Here is a 23204-nt window from a genome sequence, read left to right on the forward strand (position 1 = left end):
GCAAGGTCCTGAGTTCAGTTCCCGGTACCGGAGAAAAAAAAAAAAAACAAAAAAAAAAAAAAAAAAAAGTAAACTAAAGGTGTAAGCGATAGAGTGTGGTAGTTACTGGAGAAGAGATAAGGGGTTAGGAAAGGGAGCATTAAAAGGTTGGGATTTTCCATGTGGGAGACACGAAAGGGTCTAAAGTAATTATGAAAGGATTTAAAAGGATGAAATCAAGGGTCCCTGTGGGTCTTGATAAATAAGCTTTGACTATTCCACATTTAATATTGGGTTATCTTAGACCACAGCAAATTTATAATTAAGGTAAAAGAGACAGTTGGTCAGTAGGAAAATAGCTGCCCTTTCTTAATTCTTCACTTTTTTTCTTGAACTTTCATGTTCTTGATTCTTCTGTCTGCCCCATCTCACATTTCTATGAGATTTAGTATTATAAAACCCTAAAAGACAGCAAGTCTAAGGCCTCTCATCTATTGGAGCCTATAAGTTAATAATCTGGATGGTGTCTTTACTTTTTTCATCTAATACCAGTTTTCTTATGATTAGTGATGAGCAACACAGGAAGTGGGAAATTAAATGATTGGGTAATTTGGAGGTGAGTGAAGTGGAATGCTCCCACGATTTGATATTTTGTTTTGAAAGCATAAATCTTAAATTCCTTGAAATCTGAGCCCTTTTCACTACTCTAGCTCTTGTGCCTTACATAGTGGAAGGTGTAACAAAATTTTAAAATCATCTTCTCATTTCCTTATAGTATTGTAACTATCACCACCAAAGTGGGTCCTTGCTTCAGTAATAATGGAAATTAAGACTGAGGCATTCAGAATGAATTTGCAGGAAAATAATTTAATTATAAAGTAAGAAGGGTGATGACACAGCTCTGACAAAGTCCAATTTAGTTCCCTAGCAAAAGGAAATAAGAGAAAATAAGGAAAGTGTTCAGTTTGAGGAACTGACATTGATATAGGAGAAATAAATGTAACCCCCAACCTGCTAGATGTCAGATATGCCAAATTCATGTTCCCCAAAATCAAAGAATAAATTTTAAGGAATAACAAAAGTTGAGAGTAGGAAAACTTTACTGAGAGAGATAGCTCCTGAGAGGCAGGAGGGGACCCGAAAATGAGTTGCCAATGAGCCTACTTTTCACAGGAAGTATTTATAGATCAAAATCACAAAGTGGGCACAAAATCACAAGGTAGGAACAATGTGGGACAAAACTATGAACAGTAAGATCACAAACATAGTCACTTACATAATATTGATCCAGTGGGGAGGCTGGTCACACAGCAAGGTATGTGGAAAGAGCAGAAACCATTCTTAAGAAGGGATGGATTCGGAGGTCTTCATCACCCACTGGGGTGATTGATATCTATCTAGACTTTATTGGAGCAGGTGGTACCAGTTATCTTATCCCTCAGGGAGGCACGTAGGCCTGGTCATTCTGTCTTTATCTTAAGGCCCAGCCTACAACAGATGCACCCTTGGCCGCAGTTGTAATGTGTTCCCATGCTCTGCCCTGACTCCCTTCAGGGTCTAGCCCTGTCAGACTGCCTATAATAGTCTTAGCTAGCGTAGCTGTCTACAATAAAATGGGCACAGGTCTGAAGAAGAGGATCAGACTGGCCCTCAAGCAAAGGAGCAGAGATCAGTTTTATGAAGTCCCATGGTCAGCTGGAGTCTGTTTGATCACGGTCTCACTCCTGGCTTTGTAGCTCTGGAGAAATCTTTATGGTTTGGGGGGTAATTAGGCTGCTATGAGATGATTACCTTTTCTTGGGAAAGTCTCAGTCTAGGGAGGCTGTGCTGGAATCCAAAGTGACCCTTGCTTTAGGGCAGTGGAGAGTTCTGGGTATACTGCATGCTCTTGTAAACCTCTTATCTTGGTGGCCTCAGTTTTGAAGGGGGATAAGGAAGGCTGAATAAATTAAGGGCAATAAGCCTTGTTTTCCCGAGTTTTAGACAGACATTTCCTAAGTGACTAACATACATACGTATGTGCAGAGCTGAGACAGGATTTGACCCAGAGATTTACAAAATGAAGGTCAAACTTTGCTCTGTTTTTAGTTTCCTATTAAGGATCTGTGGGCCCAAGTGAAAAGTATTTAGCAAAAATGCTTTTAAGTCCCTGATTGCATCCCAAAACACAAGCCCCATGCTGGCAAGGAGTAACATCTTAAGGGTGCAGGGGTTTGTTTGCCCTCGGTCCCTGTGATGATCTCTGAGCATGTCATAAATAGTAATAATTTAAATATAAATGAATTGACCTTAATTTCACAAATAAACAATAGAATTAAGGTTATTAAATGTCAGTATATCACATGTATGTAAAATTTCCAGGGAAGCATTTATTCATGAGTACTTGTAGATTTTCTTGAGTACAGTAGGGGAGGCTGGCCAGGAAAAACATGTCCTGGCATTCATAATGATCAACGAAAGGAAAAACTGCTGAAGGATATCAAGTCTTTCATTGTCTGAAAACCGCAATTAGCTTGGATAGAAATTTAATTTCCTTTATTTTAAATCCTTTTGCTAAGTTTATAGGGTTGATAGAGCATTTTATTTGAACAATGCTCATAATCTTCAAATCTCAGCAGGTGATGAATCCTTTAATCTTTCTTCTCAGGCTTCCTAATAGGAAAGTTAATTGAAAGCAAAAATACAGTTTATCTCTTTTCCTTCTTTTATTCTTTCTCTCCCTACTCTCCCGCCTCCTCCTTCCCTTCTATCTTCTTCTTTCTTTATCTCTCAATTTCTTTTTCTTTTCTCTCTGTCCTCTCAGTCTGAATTAAGCCCCCTCCTAAAAAAGCCTTCCTCAAAATTTCAACATGTTCAATTTCTCAATTTTTCCGAACACACTTAACTGCTATACAGTTTTATTGCATTTTGACAAAGCACAATTGTTTCCCAAGTGAACTCTTGTAGCACAGAGCATAAGAGCAACAATCTAAAGAAGCAAAATTTTTTATTGGTTTATTCATTTGACTAATATATACATCTGAAACTCTGTCCTTTCCCCCCTGTTTTGTCAAAAACTCTATTTGAGGCATTTATACAGCTTTGAATACTGAGTTATGTTGCCTTCCATTTTGACTTATACAGTATGCTCAGTAGTATTTCATTAAATACATAGCATTAACTATACATTGAATATTTAACACTAGGAAATTTTCATAATAAATGTTTTCAGCTAGGTATACTTAAATGGAAAGTATCAAAAAATTCTGGAAATTTTTTCTTAGAGCAGATCATCTTTCTATACTTTTTTTCTATTTATAGAAAATTGTTATTATAATTGAAAAGATTTAATTGTTTAAATTATAACTTCTTTTCTCCCCTGGCCTCCAGCACTCTTAATTTATACTATAAAGGAAAATCAATGGCCCAAAGTAAGTAAACTGGTAGACTAAAAGGAAAGAGTGTCTATGAATTATTCTCAATTCTGATTATTATCTTCTGGGTAATGTCATGTCAAATATAATTTAAAATATAAACAATATGACAAATATTGGACCCCAGTTTCTCTAAAATCTTTGCTTCCCCACCTTAGAATGACTGCCTCTCTTTTATATTTTAGTAATACATAAAAATAAACATTGTTTTTTTAATTTTAATAGCTATGAGCTCATACTTATCCAAATTGAAAATTCTGCGTGCACTATCTTTCCTTCTCTTCTTTTGGCTGCAGCTGTTACTTGATTATAGAGAAATCTTCTTGGCAAACAGAAGGATATATAGTACGGAACTTCAAAGTTTTAAATCTAAAATGGTAAAATATGTCAACATTGGTAATATTACAGAATCATGGGATTTAATTTCTTTCAGTAGTGAAGAATTTCTTGAAATACATGGGGTTTTAACACTAACGATAATCAGTAATTGTATGAATTGGGGCACAAAGGGTAAATTTTGGAGTACACCACAGAAGTCTTCTATTTCAATTGCTCTTAGGTGGGGATACTCTTTACTTCGTATCTACACAGGTCGCTGTAAGAATGAATGCACCTGACTCTCCCAGCCCCCAACCTGTTTGCCTGCAGAGGTATTATTCTTGCACGAAGATCGTTGTCTGCAAACACAGGATGTCGTAAAGGAGATAAGATAAGACAAAGAACCCTGCAGGTCTCTGGACATCCAGAGGCCCACTGAAGTGCAAGACTGCCGGACAGAGAACTTTGACCACAGATGTTTATTAGAATCTTCCCACCTAATGTCCCTTGCCTTCTCTCAGTCTCTGTAAAGGGAACCCACTTCCCTTTGTTCTGGACAGACAGCCTTATCACCCTTTATCTGCCTGCACCCAGGGAGTAAATCATATGCCTTGGTGCTTCTGTGAAAGCCTGTGGAGTGGTCTCTGCTTCATTCATTACAGGAACCACCAAGTCTTTGATGATGGTGCCTCTGTGGATTGCTTGAAGTAATTTAAAAAGTAGGAAAAACAGGCAGCTCACAGTGTAATCAAGTCTTTGATAATCATTACTATACCATATGATGGTAGGTTTATTTTTAAAGAATCATTCCATAGGTGATTAGTTGGAATCGAGCACTATTCTTGTACTATTTTTGTACTCTTTCGTTATGGACTTTACCATTAAAGATCTTACAAATATTTTTTAGCTTTTTAAAAATGAGCAGTAATTAGTGAGGACTTGGAAAATACCGAAAATGTAAAGGAATATATATATGGTCTATTATTAGAAGGAAACCACAAAGATTGTGCCAACTATTAAGTCATTGTTCTAAACATAGTTTCTAAAACATCTTCAAGTTAGATGTTATATGCACCTCTGTACTCTCTTTTTTGTTATTAACAATCTGATATGCTTTTTTATTAGGATTTCTTTATAGCTATTTTAATGGTTGTGTAAGATAGCCGCAGTTAACCTATATGCTGTAAAATGCTTCTTTTTTTATATTATGGACCCCAGAAAGAAACTATTTTTAAGACGTTCTGAGGTGAACAGATAAACTGCTCAAGGCCAGAGGCAAGTGTCCTGCAGCTCTGGCTGCACAGATAGATCTAATTATCAGCTTTGAAGACTGAGAGGATCAATGATTCTGTAATCTGTTCTGCAATGTGGCAGAGCCCAGGGGACTCTCCTTGAGGCTCTGCTACACTCTTTTGTCACTGGACATTTAAGATGCCTGCACATTTTGTGTTACAGATACAAATATATGTTATTAGAGCTACTGAAGCATCTTTGTTGCATATTTGACTGTTATGATTTGTGTCTGAATGTCCCCCCAAAGCTTCAGGTGGTTATGGAGGTGGCTTTTTGGAAGCAATTGAATCTAGAGTTTGTGATTTGTGATCGGTTATTGTCTAGTGCTGGGTTTGGTAGTGTGAGTGCTATACCCTCCCTAGGGTGGGTAGCCTGCATACAATATAAGGGAGGAAAAGAGGCTTACTTTCCCCTTTTGCTCTTGTTGCTTTTGCTGTCTTCCACCACTCTGAATGGTCGCCCCTCTGCCATGCCCATCCTGCCTTGGAGCCAGGTGATTATGCACTGAAACTTCTATAAACTATGAGCTAAATAAACTTTCCTCCCTTAATTTCAGGCATTGGGTATTTTGTCTCAGCAGCAAGAAAAGTAACCAAGACACCTGGGAAGAAATTATATATTTTAGAATAGTCTTTTAAAATATACTCTTCAAGACAGTAGCATTGAATATTTTGGGGTATGGATATTTCTAAGAAATCTGATACCTGGTGGTTTTTCTGAAGAAATACCATTAATGTTTGGGATGGTTTATTGCATCTCATCCTTTCCAACATTGGATTAACTTTTAAAAAACAATTCTGCTAATTTAGTAGGCCAACAATTGGTATATAGGTTTGTTATTCAATTTATTTTAATATCTTACATTTTTGTTTTTGAAATAAATGTAGATTTACAGTAAAGGTACAAGGATAATAGAGAGAGGTCCCTTATTTATTTTATCCTACTGTTAGCAATCTGCATAACCATAATACATTTGTCAAAGTCAAGAAAATAATAATGGTACATTACTATTAGTATGGTACATTACCATTATTATCTGAGATTTTACTCAGATTTCAATATTTTTTCTACTAATGTTCATCTTGTCTTTCAGGATCTAGTTTAAGATAACACATTAGTTTTAGGCATAAATTAAATCTCCTTAGTTTTCTCTGGTGTGTTACAGTATTTCAATCTTTTCTTGTTTTTTTTGTATGACCTTGAAAGACTTTTGAGGAGTATTGATCAGATACTTTCAGAATGTCCTTCAACTTTGGATTAGCTGATTTTTTTCTTTTGGATGTCTAGAGTAGACTGGGTCATAGGTTTGGTGGAAGAATACCTCCAGGATGAATTAACCTTATTATCCTATCACACTACTGTGTGTAAGCTATCTGCATGAGTTGACCACATGGCAAAGGCAGTGTTTGCAGTTTTCTCCCTGTAAGTCATTTCTTTTTTCGTACTACATTCTTTGAAAGTTGGTCTTTAAGATGGCCCATACTCAAAAGAGTGGAGGAAGGAGGGAAAATTTAGTTTCACCTAGTGGAGGTGAAAGTTTTGTGTTAGGCTGAAGAATGGTTCCCTAAAGATAGCTACATTCTAATCTCCCATCACTGTTCCTTTTAATAGCAGGGGCCCCACACCCCTGCCATGGATGAGTACGGGTTCCAGGCTGTTCAGAACCTGTTTTTAGAAAAATTGCCTTTCATGAAACCAGTTCCTGATGCCAAAAATGTTGGAGCAGGTGTTCCACAGCAAAAGAGTTTTTGCAAATGTGACTTAATTGAAGATCTCAAAGGGAAAGAACATCCTGGATTATCTGAATGGGCTTAAATAATTAAGTGCACAGATCTTTAGAAGACAGAAATAAAGTGAGAGAAAATAAATATGAAGACAGAAGCAGGAACTGGAGGGATATGGCCAGATGACAGTAAAGAATATAAAAGTTGTGGAGATGGTTTTAGAGACACATTTTATACAAAAAGACCCTGAGAATCAGAGTCCCAAAGTCCTTGGAAACAAAAGTAAACTTGATATGGGGGAGGGTCATTTTTTTACTTTTCTGACTGAGAAAAGTTATGACTATCAATTCTATCCAGTGACAATGAGTATATAGGGGCAAATAGTTGATAGGGACTCCATTTTTTTCTTCTTGAAATGATTTCCTTCAAATCAGCTTTTCTTGGAATAGAAGAATTTCTTTTATCTTCCATGCTGTCTGTTCAGGAAATCACAACTGCACTAGACTATTTATGACTGGTGAGTTCTTCTAAAGCACGCGCAACACCAGGGCAGGACACAGCTCCTACTGGGAAAAGCAGTAAGCATGTGTCTGGCAGTGTTCTACACACAAAACACCACTATTTCACTTTGTGTAAAACATTGCTGGTGTATAGCTTCTGTTCGTGCCAGAGAAGATGGCCATGAATAATCCCAGGGCCAACTGAATAGCATAAAGTTTATGTTGTTCAAATTCCTACCTCTGTTGAGTTTCCCCTGAGGTGGAGATTCAAGATCCACCCTAACAGGTCTCGTTTTTGGCTGCATTGTCAAGCAACTGCAACTCTCCAGATTTTGGTCAGTTACGTGCTTCTCTCCGGGTGTCCTTGAAATGTTTCTGAGTCTGTTACGTCCTCTTCCTTCCCAGAGCCCTGGCCTGTCCCGGTAATTCCTCCTTACTCTTTGATTCTGTCAGTATCTGTTCCTAGACACTTCGTGGGAGGTGCTGTTTACTGGTTCATTCTGAAACCTACTTTTAGGCTCCTGAAAATTCCCCTCAACTTCCTGGGACCATGTTTGGCCCTCCCATTCGGGGAGGAAGGTGGCTGTTTGCTGTTCTCCAAATACCACACCTAGAAACCTCAGACTATGCAAGTTGCCCCTCTAGCTAACCTAGCAAAGCAGGACCAGCCCCAGAGGGCTCTTGGGAGTATAATTTTAATGAGCATACTTTGGTTATTCTCAAGAGGAAGGCTTGCACATTTACATGTAAGTCAATCTTTTCTCACTCGTTAATTGCTGGTTTTGAAGTCCTATCTTTTCTCAACTCCTTGCAAAGGCTTTTTATGCATTACCTAGGTGATAAACATTTTATCTGTTTGTGTTGTCTCTGCTTTCTTTTTTTAATGTTAGGAAGTTTTTATTTGAGGTAATCTAATTGTCCACATTTTCTTTTGTTATTTCTTTTAAATAGAGAGTTCATCATATATTTTATGGGAGCTCACTTTTCATATCATTTTAAAAATGGATTTTTACTTTTAACTTCACATATCTAAAATCCATCTGGCTATTTGGTATCCGGTGAGGATCTAAATACCCTTCTTCCAAACGGTTCAATACCAAACTCGGTGTGTTGGATAATCTTTCCTTTTCTTATGATGCAAGAAGTCATCCTCATTTTCTTTTAATATGTTTATTTTTTCTATTAATTGGATTTCTATTTCAAACAAGACTAATTAATCCTTCACCTACATCCAAATATTTATAAATAAAACATTATCCTCTACTTGTAGCTTTATTAGAAGGGTCCTTTCCCTTTCATTTACAGGCACGGTCAGAATGAAAGGAGACTGCATTGATATAGAGCTGGACGTGCGGAGGAGGAGAATAAAATGCGCGCTATATCATAGTTTGTCTCAGAATAAGGATTCACTGAGCGCACACAGTTTAATTCCTTCTTAAATCATTTCCATCTACCCCTTGGTCATTGTTTCCTTGTAGCGTCTTCCCAGTTTTCTAATTGTTCTGATTATGTGCTACTGGATGACATTCAATAGATGAGCACTAGAGGGCAGTGTAAGTGCGTATTTATGAGTGTAAAACGGCGCTGTTTAAAAGAAAAGGAGTTCTGAGCAGAGACCAAGCTTTGTTTTGCGACTGATTGCTACTTTGCCTCTTTTTCTCAATAACCCATGCTTTAGTTCTGCAGCGAACCGTTCAGTAGGGGCTAGTCTTTGAAGAACATGGACTATTGCTGGAGAGCTTGTACAGCCAAGTAAAGCCCATTTGAGTCTCGTATTATAAGTATATTCATTCATTCATTTGTATTTTTCAACAAAGAATGAACAGCTATGATGCCGCATCTGAGTGTTGGGATAATGAGCCATTTGAACTTTGATTTTTTTGGTTATCTTTCACTTTTTCCACAGTGGGCATGCTCAAATTACATGATGAGAAAGAATGCATTCTATTAAAATTCTTCCTGTTTCTAACAATCGAAATTTATTGCAAATTATAAAGGAAGTGTGTTTATGGTAGGATAGATGTGCAGGAAAAATCTGTTGTGTTGTATTTTCCTATGCTGTTAGCCAGGGTTGGCAAATCCTTTTTTTGTTGTTTGTTTGTTTTTGTTTTTTTTCCCAGTACCAGGAACTGAACTCACGACCTTGCACTTGCCAGGCAGGCGCTGTGCCGCTGAGCTAAATCCCCAGCCCCAGGATGGTGAATTCTTAACCATAGAGGAGATGGCGCCATTGGAAATGGACAGTGGAAAAAAAAGAAAAAAAAGAAAGAAATAAAAATATGTATCCCTGGAGTATAGGCTTACTTGAAGCTTGCCTGGACAGGAAGTCCTGTCTCATGTAACTCCAGGCCTCTGAAAGTCTTGTTTGCCTGTGCCCCGAAGGCACTCCTCTGACGGAGTCTCTGTGGGGCTTGGGGAGCCACATCAGGGACTCGAAGGTTTCTCTCTAGCAGGGAGGCACTTGCTGCAAGGGGGATGGGACCGGGGTCTCATGTCGGAGGCACTGCAGGGGGCGCTGTGCTCCAAACTGGACTCAGACGACAGTCTCTCCCAGATTAGTTCTCTGGTTTTTTCTGCTCAGCACTGGCCTTAAACAAATAGTAATCTCAACTGAATTTCATAGGCCTTCCTTGGCATCTTGTCATTAACATTGCTACCATAGAGAAATGCATTAAGAGGTTTAAAGAACCAGTGTCTTCCAAAATGCCATCTCTCTATATTTTTTAAAGGTTAGCACATGTATTAACAAATGACAAAGAAGTAGAAGATCTTCACTTGGGGGTCACTAGCAACCTAGGAACTAGAAATGTGGTCTAAGCAGCTGCATTTAAGGACAGATTGGAGCTCAAAATTAGATTTGAAATTAGTGCAAACCAGCTTGTGTCAAAACATTTAAAGCTGTCTGTAGGCAATAAGGCCCTCCCCACACTTTCCCCGAAGCATCTTGAAAGTATCAAATTGTCTAGGATTTCTAATTATCTGCTGAAGTCCTTTGCCAATATTTCACTTTGAGTAGAATTCTCATAAGTATTTCTGTTAATGAGCGGGCAGCTTTCTTCTCTGGCCAATTAAACCTACAGTTTTAGAAAGTTTTCATTTTCATCATTTTATGTTTTGTTCAGTTTTTCACTATGCTTCCCAGCCCAAAGTATACAATGGGTTAATAAACTAAATTTTCTACAGCAAATATATCTCAAGTGTGAGAAAAAACCCCCAAAGATGCTGGCAGAATAGTCATCCCCCAAATGTTCACTTCCTTACCTCTGGAACCTGTGAATGTGTTATGTTACATAGCAAAAGGGATTTGTGGGTTACAGAATTGGAAATGGGCAGATTGTCCTGGATTATCTGGCTGGGCCCAATCTGACCGTGTAAACCCTGAAACAACCCTCTCTGGTTGCAAGTAGAAGAGATACTGCACCAAAAACTGTCAAGTCTGAATACCTAGGGTAGGTGGGTTTCAGAGACACAGCTGACAGCAGCGTGAGGTTTCCGAGAGGAGTTGCACCATCAGCCACAACCTGCTGGAGTGGAGCTGCAGCTGTTTTTTGTATGGGACCAGAGGCTTTAACCTTGGGTGCGCAGGAAAATGGTGAATTGATAAAGCTGTTGAATGTGTGTTGATCCAAATGGTGTGGGTCAAGGTAAGATGCAGACTAGGGGTAGTGGGTGATGCAGAAGCAGATGTTCTTTGGGAGAAAGAAATGACTTTTTTGGTTGCTATTGTTGCGGGTTTTGCCTGATTACAATTTCACCAAGTCATTGGTCATGAAGACTTGTTAGTTTCATATCATTCTTTATTGAGGCCCATACGGAAAGCGAGCTAAGTACGGTGATCTCATTGTAGTTTAAATTAATTATTGATAACCAGAACACAGTTATTTTCATACTGTGGTTTATATTGTTCAGTGAATGCTTTTAAAATTATATTTTAAAGTAGGAAATGAAGTACCCTTTTATTTCTTGCTAAGAAGAACAGATTGATGATTGAATAAAGACCGCTTTGCCTATGGAGGTGGAGGCGAAAAGCCCCTCTCCCCTTCAGATTAATGTCTGAACAAGGCCTACTTAAGTCTACATGAACCATATGTTACATTTTAAGTTCCTTTCAAAACACATGTTGATACAATTTAAACAAAACATTCATTACTTTAAAAAATACCCTCTGCTTCTAATTTTAAAAGCATGTGAGTAAATGCATCTCTCATTAGAGTGAGAAAAACACCATACTGTGCTCCAAGTAGGTAAAAGTGCACCAGCCTGAGAACACTTTCATGTAGCCCCCACTTGTATCTTATTTCTGGTGTGGTAGTCGGGCGGGGGGTGTGGAGCAAAACCTTTCTCCAATTAGCTTTGCCCTGAATAGAAGGCTAACTGTGTCCCATAGCCTGGTGCTTTTGTTACGTGAACTGATGCCTACTGAGGTCCAGACTTGATCGGCTGCTTTCCTTTTGCTGGAATCTTAAATCATGTCCTAGATTTTGGAGGTGAATGCACAGTGCAATCACTCCCTGACTACAGTTTCTTTTTTTCCTTCAAATCTGGTTATCACATGAGTCATTAGAATAATTGCAGTTGAAACCAACAATTTTAGAGCGGAAATTGAATGCATAACTTCTACTGCTTACACTTGTGGAACTGGTTAAAGTATGAGAGTTCAATTTTGTTCTTGACCTCAAATAGCTCAAAAGTACATTAAATTGCGTATTTTCTATGAACCATTGGAAAAGATTTGGTGGTATTTGTGATAAAACCTTATAAAATAGGACAGAGCTTGATCAAACATATTTATGGACTATGGGCTGAGTTACTTAAGAGAAGTTAAGTTGACAACATTTTAAATTCGAGGATTTAAGAATGGTCATAAATTTATGGGAAAAATATCTCCCCTCCAAAATTATATACCTCAAAGATCTCATTCATTCAACCGTACATTCATTCAGCATTTATTTGACAAGGTTTCCTATATGCCAAGAAGTCTTCTGGCAATTGAAAACAGTGAAGTAAAAACAAAGTCTTTTTTTTTTTTTTTTTGGTCTTTCTCCGGTACCGAGAACTGAACTCACAACCTTGCGCTTGCCAGGCAGGCGCTCTTGCCGCTGAGCTAAATCACCAGCCCCTAAAAACAAAGTCTTATCTTGAAATGTTTTGCTTTCTGGTAAGGAGAGGCAGACAATACTGTGTATTTAAAAAATACAGAATACGCCAGGTAATAAGTGCTATGCTAAAAAAAAATCAGGGTAAGGGAGATGGAGAGTGAAAGTTACTCCTGTTTTCTTCAGAGTGGTCTGGTAAGACCCTTCCAATAAGATGACATTTGAGCAGACTTGAAAGTAATAGAGACATCTAGGGCAAGATAGTTCTGGTGACTAGGTGAGAGTGGTGGAGACTCAGGTCAGGGAAGCACCGAGGCAGAAACTAGGAGGTAGATAATACGGGTTTCTATGTGGCTCTGTGACAGCTTAAACCTTCACTCTGCATGAGGTGGGAAACTACTTGAAAATCTGGAGGAGAAAAGGTTGATTTTCACTTCAATAGGATCAGCCAGATGACTCTGTCGAGCATGAACAATAAGAAGACAAAGAGTGACAGCTGGGTGACCATTCAGGAGGTTATAGCAATGGCTTTGTGAGAGATGGTGAACAGGGGTAGAGGCGGTAGAAAGATCAAGTAGCATGTGATAAGGTTCTGGGCTGGCCCCAAAGAATAACCAACAAACTTCACTATTGGTCTGACTGTAAGGTGTAAGAAAAAGAATAGAATGACTTTGTGACTTGATCAGAAAAACTAAAGAAGATGCCTCATACTGAGAGGAAAAAAAAAAGGTATAGGAGGAATAGGTTTGGAAGGTGCTGTTGTTGAGGTGTCTAAGAGATACCAACGTGGAGATAGGACATAGGCAAATAGTAACACAGCCTGGGGTTCTGGAGAGAGATTCAGATTGAAATATAAACTTGGGCATCATCAGGTGTTAAAGTTACATAAAGTCATGGGAATGGGCAAAATAAGCTACTAAGGGAATGTAAGAGCACAAAGAAGGGATAAGGGCTGTGCTTGGGCCCTCAACTTCAGAAGGCTGGGAGGTGAGCAGGTCATCCGTGAAGAGTGAGGACGAGGTGCTGGTCAGGAAGCGCACCAGCGGTACAAGTGAGGGTGCTGTTTCAAGGAGAGAGTGAGGGGCCAAGTGAATAACAGCTGATAGGTGCAGAAGTGCAGAACCAAGTATCGAACACTGACTCTGACATTATGAAGGGTATTACCGACTAAAAACAGGGGAAAAGGACAATAAACCTTCATAAATTGTTGAATGAAGGAATAAAGTCTTGGTTGAAACAGGTTCTGGAGAGCAGAGGAAGAGAGGAGTAGAAGTGAATGTAGGGAGCTGCCTTGAGGCCATTTCTGTAATGAGGGAGAGAGAAATAGAGCTGTAACTGGCCACTTACATGGAGCATTTGTTGCTATTGTTGTGTAAATGTGGAAAATGCTGTAACATGTTTATGTGCTGATAGAAATGCTCCAACAGGGAGGAAAACAATTAGGTGTTGTAGCACAGAAAGGGAAAAATTGCCAGACTGATGCTGTGAGTGGGCCGAAGGGGCTCAGCATACCAATGGAGAAGTTGGCCTTCCACACAGTGTGTTCAGTTCATTCAGTACAGTAGGAGTAAAAGCTGGCGCAAAGCGTACTAACCCCGACATGCCTTACATTAGGTGGTGGAAGCATGTAGAACTTCTAGTTGCTCCTATTTTGTTCTCTGTTCTTCTGCTGTTTTTCCTACTGTTATGCTTTGTGTCTGGATGTCCCCGCAAAGCCCCATGCAGTCATGGGGCAGCTTTTAGAGTTTGTGATTGATTCGTGAGCCAATGCTGGGATTATGGGTGTGAGTGCTGCACCCGCCCTGGGGCGGATAGTTCACATATGTAAGGGAGAGAAAGAGGCTGCTTGCCGCCACTCCTCCCTTTTGCTCTTGCTGCTTTTGCTATCTTCTGCTGCCATGAATGGTTGCCCTGTGCCATGTGCCACCCTGCCTTGGAGCCAGCTGAGTATGGACTGAAACCTCCACAGGCTGTGAGCTAAATAAAGCTTTTCTTCCTTAATTCTGGGTGTCGTGTATTTTGTCTCAGCAATGAGAGAAAAGTGAGTGAGACCCCTCCAGCACAGAATAGCATAGCTACTTTGTTGTCTGTCAGTGTCCCCCAATACCCTGTGCTTGGTTGCACCAAACAGCTCTGCTCTGTGCAAATTAGGGCACCGGTAAACAGTTGCATATAAAAGTTTCAATGACATGAATCATTAGGGCAGGTAGAGGCAATTTACCTAGATGATTGTTGGCACATAAACTAGTCAGAGTAATGCTATCTCAGCTGAATTCAGGTGAACTTTTATTGGTATAGAACTGTGAGACACTTCAACTCAGTTTTGTTTTGATATTGTGTAACAAGTTGTCCAAATACTGCAGGGTGCCAGAGTAGTGCAAACATAAACAAAAACATTACCTTCCAAGTAAAGAAATAACAGGTGAGACATTTCATGGGTAGTGAAAACAGGCTTATTTGAAAACATTCCTCCATTTGAAATGAGAATAATATTTAAGCCTAAAATGATACTCATAAAGGTAGTATCAGTAACTGAAAAAAATGTATAGGCTTTCACGTTGCAGTTCCCCTTCTAGGAAGCTACTGGAATAAAACACACAACGTTTTGTTCACGAAGCGGTTACCTTCAACCACATGCATTAAGTGCCCGATTCTGTGCTAAACACTTGAGATGAGCCGGTCAATGGTTCTGGCAATTGCCTCACTCTAGCAAACGAGTTTCCCTCTCTTTTGCGATGGGGTTGCTTCCCTCTGCTTATCCACGTGGCATTTTTGCTGCTTCTTGAAAGTCTCTTATGTGTGAATCAACATACTTATTTTGCTATTTCCCATGCCGGAAGTTACCTCTCACCGGATGTCTGTGTTTCCTTTTTCTCACTACTCAACTCCTGCCTGCTACTGTCACCTGGTAGGCAAGCATCCCTATCCTCTCCTCACCCTACTTTCACCTGCGGGTCAAGCCAGTCCTAGGAAGTCCTGCCATGTTACTCCTCCCAAGACGAAGGCAGTTTTAAGAAACATTGTGAATCATCCATTTATTCTCTCATGGAGGGAGCTTCCATTTCCCTTATGCTGACCAGATATTCCGGCCTCCCTCAGGCAAGTAACTTTCAAGTAGAATCAACTGAACCTCTTTTCTAGGGTCTTGCAGTTGGTTCATATATGCACTATTATGAATGCACGCACAGCAGGGAAGGCTGCTTATAGAAGAGGCTTAGACAAAAATGTCTAAAATACAAATACCTCCCAAATTTCAGTCTATATCAAAACATTAAAAGCAGCACTAAAAATAAACTGGAAAGAAAATGTAATAAAGTTAATTAAAACAAATGCTTTCTCTTGTACTTTTGAATTTAAAGTGCCTTACATGGGAAAACAAAAGTAATGATATTTTTTCCTTAGAAACAGCATCTCTAAGTTTGTAATGGAACCATTTTTAATTTTTCTTTGAGAAAGGGTCTTGCTATGCAGGTCAGGCTGCCTTTGAACTCATATGTGACCCAGGCTGGCCTCGAACTTGTGGTGATCCTCCTGCCTCAACCTCCTGAATGCTGGGATTATAGACGTGTGTCCCCCTGTCTGACATCTTTTTTTCAGCCACATTTTTTGACAGTGAACTTCTTTAGAAACTCATGCATTCTTTCAAGGCAAAGATGCCAAACTGGTAACCTAAGTTGTGTTTCGTTTGACCTTAGTTCAAAAGAATTTAAAACAATTTCAATTTATTTTCATAGAATTTCAAAATACAAGCTTTTAGATAAAAATCTAGAAAAAAAATCAGATTGTACGCATCCCTGGAGTTTCTTTCCTATATGGCAACTGTCATAGAGATTGGCTGTTTGTAAAAAAAAGACCTTTTTGTTACACCTAAATTCAGCTCAGTATCCCCTCCTTCCCCCCGTCTCTTACCGTCAGGCTTGCTCTGTTGTTTTTATGTCTACAGTGTGCTTGATTTGTGACTGTTACCTTCCTGCCTCATAGACCTCTAGAAGTCCTCCCGTGTAATTTGCAACAACTTCCTTCAGTATCAGTCAGTCAATCATGATATGGCTTCTCTCACTTTTCTAGGTGCAAATGAAGACCCATCTTTTGAAAGTTATAACTTAAGTGCCATAACGCAATATAAAATTGTCTAATTTTCTTCTATGCTAAAAGAAAAAAAATAGACCTGGAAATTCTGTCTGCTCTTGTTTTCTACTGCAACCGGGCAACTGAGCTGTCATTGCTTCATGGTAAAGAGTGAAGTGATTTAAGACAGGACCACAAACTGTATCTGTAGGTTGGTTTCTCTCTCACGGCCATTACAGATTCATAGGATTTTTTTGTCTTTTGTCTTATGATTCATATCTAACCACCTACTAGTAAAACACTCCTGCTGTTTCTGGTATTAGCCTGTTTCATCTTAGTACAATTCATCTAATTTCTGGCAGCATTATTAATGTCTTCTAAGGGCAGAAATGTGGATGTTTGAGGTGCACTACAAAATGTAAATATGACATTTAATACATAGTATATGTAATATGTTACATATAATATATACTTATATATTGCACTAAATCACTTAGTTTAAAGATGGGTATTCTGACTGCAATATATTGAACAGTAGGTTCATTGTATTATGCCTGGGATCACTTGATATATTGCTTTATTTTAGGCTATTAAAGCAAATTATACTTTTGGTATTCAATTCGGAAAACAGAAAAATGAGTTGATGATATTATCACAAAGATATCAAGTTGATTAAGTCACAAACAATCTTAAGTATCTTAATGCAAATAACATTTGAGTATATTGTCAGTTTCAAAATAAAATGACAAATCTTCCCCAAAGAAATAAGTAATGTAAGTTTTTATCTCTGGGTATTTTGCTAATTCTTTTTTCTTTGCTTATGATTGTAGAGGCAATGTCAAATTTTATATAGGAAGAAAATTATAGGAAAACTTATCAAGCACTTCTTTTGTTGCTTCTGAATTTTGAATGTTAGTACTTAATTCCAAGTTACAGAGGAATTTGTATATTTTTCCTAATATTTTTATAGTTTCATGATTTTACATTTAAATTTCTGTCTCATTGGTATATATTTTGAAGAACAAATCCAATTTTAGTTTTTTTTTTTGTATGGCTATCTAGTTACTTTCACAGTATTTAATTTAAATTTAAATTCATCTTTTTCCTATTGATTTTAGATGCCAACTTTACAATATATCTGCTTAGATCTACTTGTGTAGCTTCTGTTTGTTTTCTTGTTTCATGGTTTATCTATTCATGTGCCAAATATCATTCTAATTTTAATTACAGCGGATTAAGTAGGTTTTAATACCTGGTAGGACTAATTGTTCCTCTAATCTTCATTGTTTTCTTGGCAATTTTTGCTGTTTTTTGTTTTTCCAAATGAACTTTGCAATCAGCTTGTCTTTAAAATAAACCAGTTAGAAAGAAAGCATAAAAAAAGAAAGGAAAACTCAAATAAAAATAAAAAGCAAATACCTGAGAGTTCTTATAAAATTATTCCTTAAGCTTCATGTACAATACTTTCATTGCTTCTTTCAAGTCTTTTCTAATTTTCCTTATGATGTTTTTCATTATTACATTTGCTTGAGTAGCTTAAAATTTTAACTGTGTGTGATATTTCAAAACTCTGTTTTTAAACAATTAACTTCTAACTTTATGGCAGTGTTTAGAGAATATATCCTACATGACATGAAAGCATTAAAATTTGCTGAGGTATGCTTTCTAGAGAAATGCATCTTCATCACAGATATATACTCGTCTGAGGTTTTAAGACATACTTGTGCCTCCTACTCAGTACAGACCAATTAAATCAATATTACATTAGTAGTTTTTTTCCAGAATATCCTGAGTTGTTTATTAAAAGTGCAGATCCTTGACCGGCACCAATGCTAACAGCCTACATCACAATCCTTGGGGTGAGGCCTACGGGAACTGTGCTTTTAACAAGCAGGCTCTGATGTACATTGAACATAAAAGATCCCTGCCTGGACACCCAAGCTGTTTTTGGCTGTTTGATATTTTTAACAAAGCAGCTATGACTATTTTCATATAGGGCTTTAGTGAACATGTTTTCATTTCCCTTGAGTAAGCATCTAATAAGGATTTGCGGGGTCACAGAGTGAAACGGAGCTGTGGTGGGTGGACTTGCAAGTGGCTTCACGGTTCTGCCTCCTGGTCCTGGAGTATGGGGAGGTCTTATGGTTTATTTTTAGCCAACACAGTACAGCAAGGGCCATGGATGTCTTCACATAAGACTCTAACTCAGCAGATTGGAGGGCTCTTTCACCGCCTTTGAAGAAGGAAGCTGCCAAAACATATATAATTTGGAATAGCTCTTGAAAAGGTTTGAGGGTCCCTTAAGCATAATACAAGGCCAATTTTTGCAAGTATCCTATGTAAGCTTGAAATAATAATATATTCTTCAGGTACTTGATGTAAGAGCTCCCTAAATATATTTCGGCTCCTATTTTTTAGTTGTGGTACTGAAATATACCATTTCTTCAATGACAGTGTCTGTTGTACTATGTCAACTTGACTTGAGGAAGAACTGTCCAGCTGGTTAGAAATGGTCTGGTGTTCCTGTGGATGACTGACATGTAGAGCACACACTGAGCCGGGAGACCCACCCTAGGTGTGAGTGGCACCAACGAACAGGCCTGTAGTCTGGATGGAATAAAAAGCCAAAGAAGAAGGAAGCCTTCCTTTATTTTTCTTTTTGAGGAGCTCCAGCCTTCATCATTGCTTCTGGACATACATCTCTAGTGGACTTCAGGACGTGAAGACTCTTCAATCTTCTGCTCTAGGTGCTTTAGCTTTCACACAGACACGTACAAGACTCTAAGGTGAGGTCCAGGCCTTCACCCTTCAGTTTGATTCTCTGGCTCTCCAGTGGGCAGACAGCCATTCTACATTCTCCCACCCCTGATTCTGCCAGTGACCATTGTAAACCTACCTACTAGACCCTTTCTGTAAATACATATTACATTTAAATTGTGAGGTATGGGGTAATATATATATACAACTTCTGTTCCTCTAGTGAACCCTATACAATAGCTTTTTAAATGCTGTTCTATGCATGAAAGAGAAGTATTTTGTAGTCACCTATGGTAGGAAAGTAGAATTGTTAGTTTCATTTTGTCATCCACAGAATTGGATGCACTTTCTCTCATTTCCCATTTTTTAATATAAAACCATAAATGTTTAGCTATGGAGGTGAAGAGTTATATTTAACTTACTGTTGTAGGAAAATGGATGTGCCTTAAGACTGTCATGCTAAGTGAAACAAATCAGACACAGCAAATTAAATATCACATGGTTTCTCTTCTATGAGAAACTCAAACTGTAAATAAAAAGCAAAAATTTTCAGATATTTCAATATCCCTGTTAAATTAAAGAATTTTAAAATTAATCAAATTCTTCATTCTTCTAGATGTCAGTCTTTGGAGAAGATATTTTAGTTTTATTTCTTTGAAAAATGTGTTTATAAAGCATTGGGTTCACAACAAACCTGAGCTGAAGGTATAAAGACTTTTCATGCACTTCAGTCCCCGCACATGTAGCTTCTCCTCTTCTACTGTAGGAATGTCCCAAGAGAGTGGTACATTTGTGACAACTGAGGGTCATGACACATCCTTATTACCCAGATCCCACCATTTACACTAGCAGTTAACAGGTGGCTTTGGAGTTACGAGACAAGTACTTTCTTAACATCTGGATTATTATTTCCACTGCTGAACTTTGCTCTCCTTCTCCCTTTTATCCCAATTCTTTGATTTTAAATATTTTCTCTTGGTACTACTTAGAAATAAGTTTGTTTTTTACTTGGTAGAACTTTATTTGAATTTGAGTTTTTTCTTTTTAGATCATTTTTCTTTTTCTCTTAAATATATATGTTAAAAATTCTCTAGGGGCTGGGGATTTAGCTCAGTGGCACAGAGCCTGCCTGGCAAGTGCAAGGTCATGAGTTCAATTCCCAGTACTGGAAACAAAACAAAACAAAATTCTCTAAACTTCTTCCATTTTGGCTTGGCTTAAAATGTATATATTTTGTCTTCATTTTTGAGTAATATTTTCTCAAGGTATCAAATTTTATCTTGCTTATTTTTTTTAGAAACTTTTAATGTCATTCTATTATCTATTGGTTTGCATTGTTATAACGGAGAAGTCAGATGTTAGTTCTATTTTAGGTTAGTCTGTATTTTCCCTTTGGCTAATTTAAAGATTTTTTTTCCTTTTGTCCTTTTAAATTTAATTAGAACATATTTAGGGTGAATTTATTTATTCTAGTTTGCATTCATTTCATGTACTAAATCTGATAATTACTCTCCTTCACCAATTGAATTATTTCATTAGATATTGATTCTTCACCCTTGTATTTATAATCTTCTCCTGAATTTTGACAATATGCATATTGTCACTTCTCATACTATCTCCCATGCTTCTTAACCTTTCTTTTCTCTGTCTCTGTCTGTCTGACATACACACACACACACACACTTTTCTTCTTTATTGTCTCAATTATGTTATTCTGGATAATTTCTTCAGATCTACTATTCCCCTTATGAATAATTTCCTTGTCCAATCTACTGTCTAAACCACTTATTAATTTCAGAGGTCATATTTTTAATTCTTCAAGTTTTGCTTTGCTCTGCTTCATCAATTTTGACCTTTTCCTGTTTTATTGTTCAATCAACTCTTTTGCTTCTTGCAATGCCCTTATTTTATATACCATATCTGATCATTTCATCCTCCTCATATATTGAGCATCTGATTCAGTTGTTTGTTACTTCCATTGTCTTGCTTGCTGTGATTTATTTCTTCACATGTTTGGTAATTTTCAATTGTGAGTTTGTGTCCGCTAGAACTTTACCTATGGGGACACATTTGTACTTGTTTCCAAACTTTGTTATCTTCCCGATTGTACTGGCATTTGGCAGATGTCAGAGCAACCAAAGTAAATCATTCAAAATATTTTTTCTAGGTTGGATTTTTTTCCAAGATATAGATATCACAGCAATTGTGGTTGTAGACTTAATTTGAATATTGGCTTATAGGTAGAAATTCCTGGGGGAGTAATTTTTCTTGCTTTCTTTTCCTGTTTTCCTTGCTCTTTCACGTTTTCCCACCTGTCCCCTCCCATCCTCTCCCTTCCCCTTTCCTCTCATCTCATCCTATTTGTCTCATCTCTTCTAGCCTTTGTTTCTCAGACTTCTCTTTCTTCCCTTCCTCAGTACCAGAACAAAGAGAAGCACATAGTATCCCCACTTTTTTTTTCTGAGGGAACGGTTTACCTTCCAATGGGTTATCCTGTGTGGTCCCAGTTTTATGGAGGTGTTCCCAGTGTATCCTTTTTATTGTTCATTCTCATTAGTAAGCACTTACAGTACATAATGATTACATTCATCAGGGGAGCTGGTTCATGTACATAACACATCTTACTTCTTTTTACTTTTTTTTCTCCCTTCCTCAGTCTCTTGGTCCTTTTCCCATTTACAAAGGTCTCACTATTTTTTCTTATCCAATGCATTCTTGTACTTAGTTTAACCCCAAGTGTCATGTCCCTGAAGACACATTATAACCAAGAAATGGGGCATGAGAAATGTTTTTTTTTTTTTTTCTTTTTTCTTTTTGAGACAGCGTCTCACTATGCAGTTCAGGCTGGCCTTGAGCTCACTTTGTAGCCCAGACTGGTCTCAAACTCACAAAGATCCTCCTGCCTCAGCCTCCTGAGTGCTGGGATTACAGGTGTGTGCCACCGCACCCAGTGAGAAATGTGGTGTAAGTCTCAGGAACAAACATTAGTTCTTGTGTCAATAGCACTTTACCAGTTCAACCATGCATGAAAGAACATGGTTTTATATTTTATCTAGTATTTTAAATATTTTTCCCAAGGAAGTTTCTATAAATCTTTAATCTTCAATATTGATAGAAATAGCAATCATTGTTAACAATGAATTGACCCTCTGTGGTTCAAAGTGTTTGCAATAGTTAATTATAAAAGTATTGCTTCCCATGAGGGAGATTTTAATTTAGGATTAAAAGTAAGCTTATAATTATTACTATGCACCCGACAAAACATGGCAAATGTATAGCTGTTTCCTTTTTGGGTTTTTATTGCAGACTTATAAATCATTGGAGTATAAATTGCATTTTATTTTTGTAAATCTGAGAACTAGTATGCCTTGTCTATTTCAACTACAAAGTCACATAAACATCTTTCCTGCAGTTATTCTTGCTTTTTTCTAGTTACAAGACAATAAACATCAGTGTTCATGACTACTGATAAGATTTTGAATTCTATTCTGCTCTCATTGTTCCTGCTGGGAAATGATTGCCTATTTTAAAACCACCCAAATAGAGTCTGATTGCTATGATGAACAAAGAAGACTATTCATAGAAATAACCTTCCTTTTCAGTACTAGGGGCAGCAGTGGGGATAAAAAGCTACATGCTATGTTGTGAAAGTCAGTCGTGCAAGGCACCCCAATCACAGACACTGAATGTTTGACTTTTTCACTTGCTTGTTCATCTTTTAAACACTTAAACTATCAACCATTCAACTCTGTCTCCTTCCCCAGATTTAGTTATTTGATGTTTGCAGACAATACACATCTTTTGTTTGCTATCCATGTATGTGTGTGTGTGTATGTGTATGTATGTATATATATATATATATATATATTTAAGGACGTGCTGGAATAAAATGCCAGAAACAGGTTATTTTTCTTGGTATTTTGCTTATTTTTTTTAGAAACTTTTAATGTCATTCTATTATCTATTGGTTTGCATTGTTATAATGGAGAAGTCAGATGTTAGTTCTATTTTAGGTTAGTCTGTATTTTCCCTTTGGCTAATTTAAAGATTTTTTTT

The 23204-nt window shown here is 37.7% G+C and overlaps 1 protein-coding gene across 1 annotated transcript in view; it reads right to left on the reverse strand.

Annotated features, from left to right (window-relative positions):
• The window catches only part of Cngb3 (cyclic nucleotide gated channel beta 3), a 124189-nt gene that overhangs the window by 94292 nt on the left and 6693 nt on the right, over positions 1-23204 (reverse strand). The window contains exon 3 of the mRNA XM_005381981.2: positions 1824-1828. Within this exon, the coding sequence (XP_005382038.1) occupies positions 1824-1828 (5 nt within the window). The remainder of the gene's footprint in view (positions 1-1823; positions 1829-23204) is intronic.

The sequence above is a fragment of the Chinchilla lanigera genome, unplaced genomic scaffold (assembly GCF_000276665.1).
Source record: "Chinchilla lanigera isolate Chin_1 unplaced genomic scaffold, ChiLan1.0 scaffold00016, whole genome shotgun sequence".
NCBI lineage: Eukaryota > Metazoa > Chordata > Mammalia > Rodentia > Chinchillidae > Chinchilla > Chinchilla lanigera.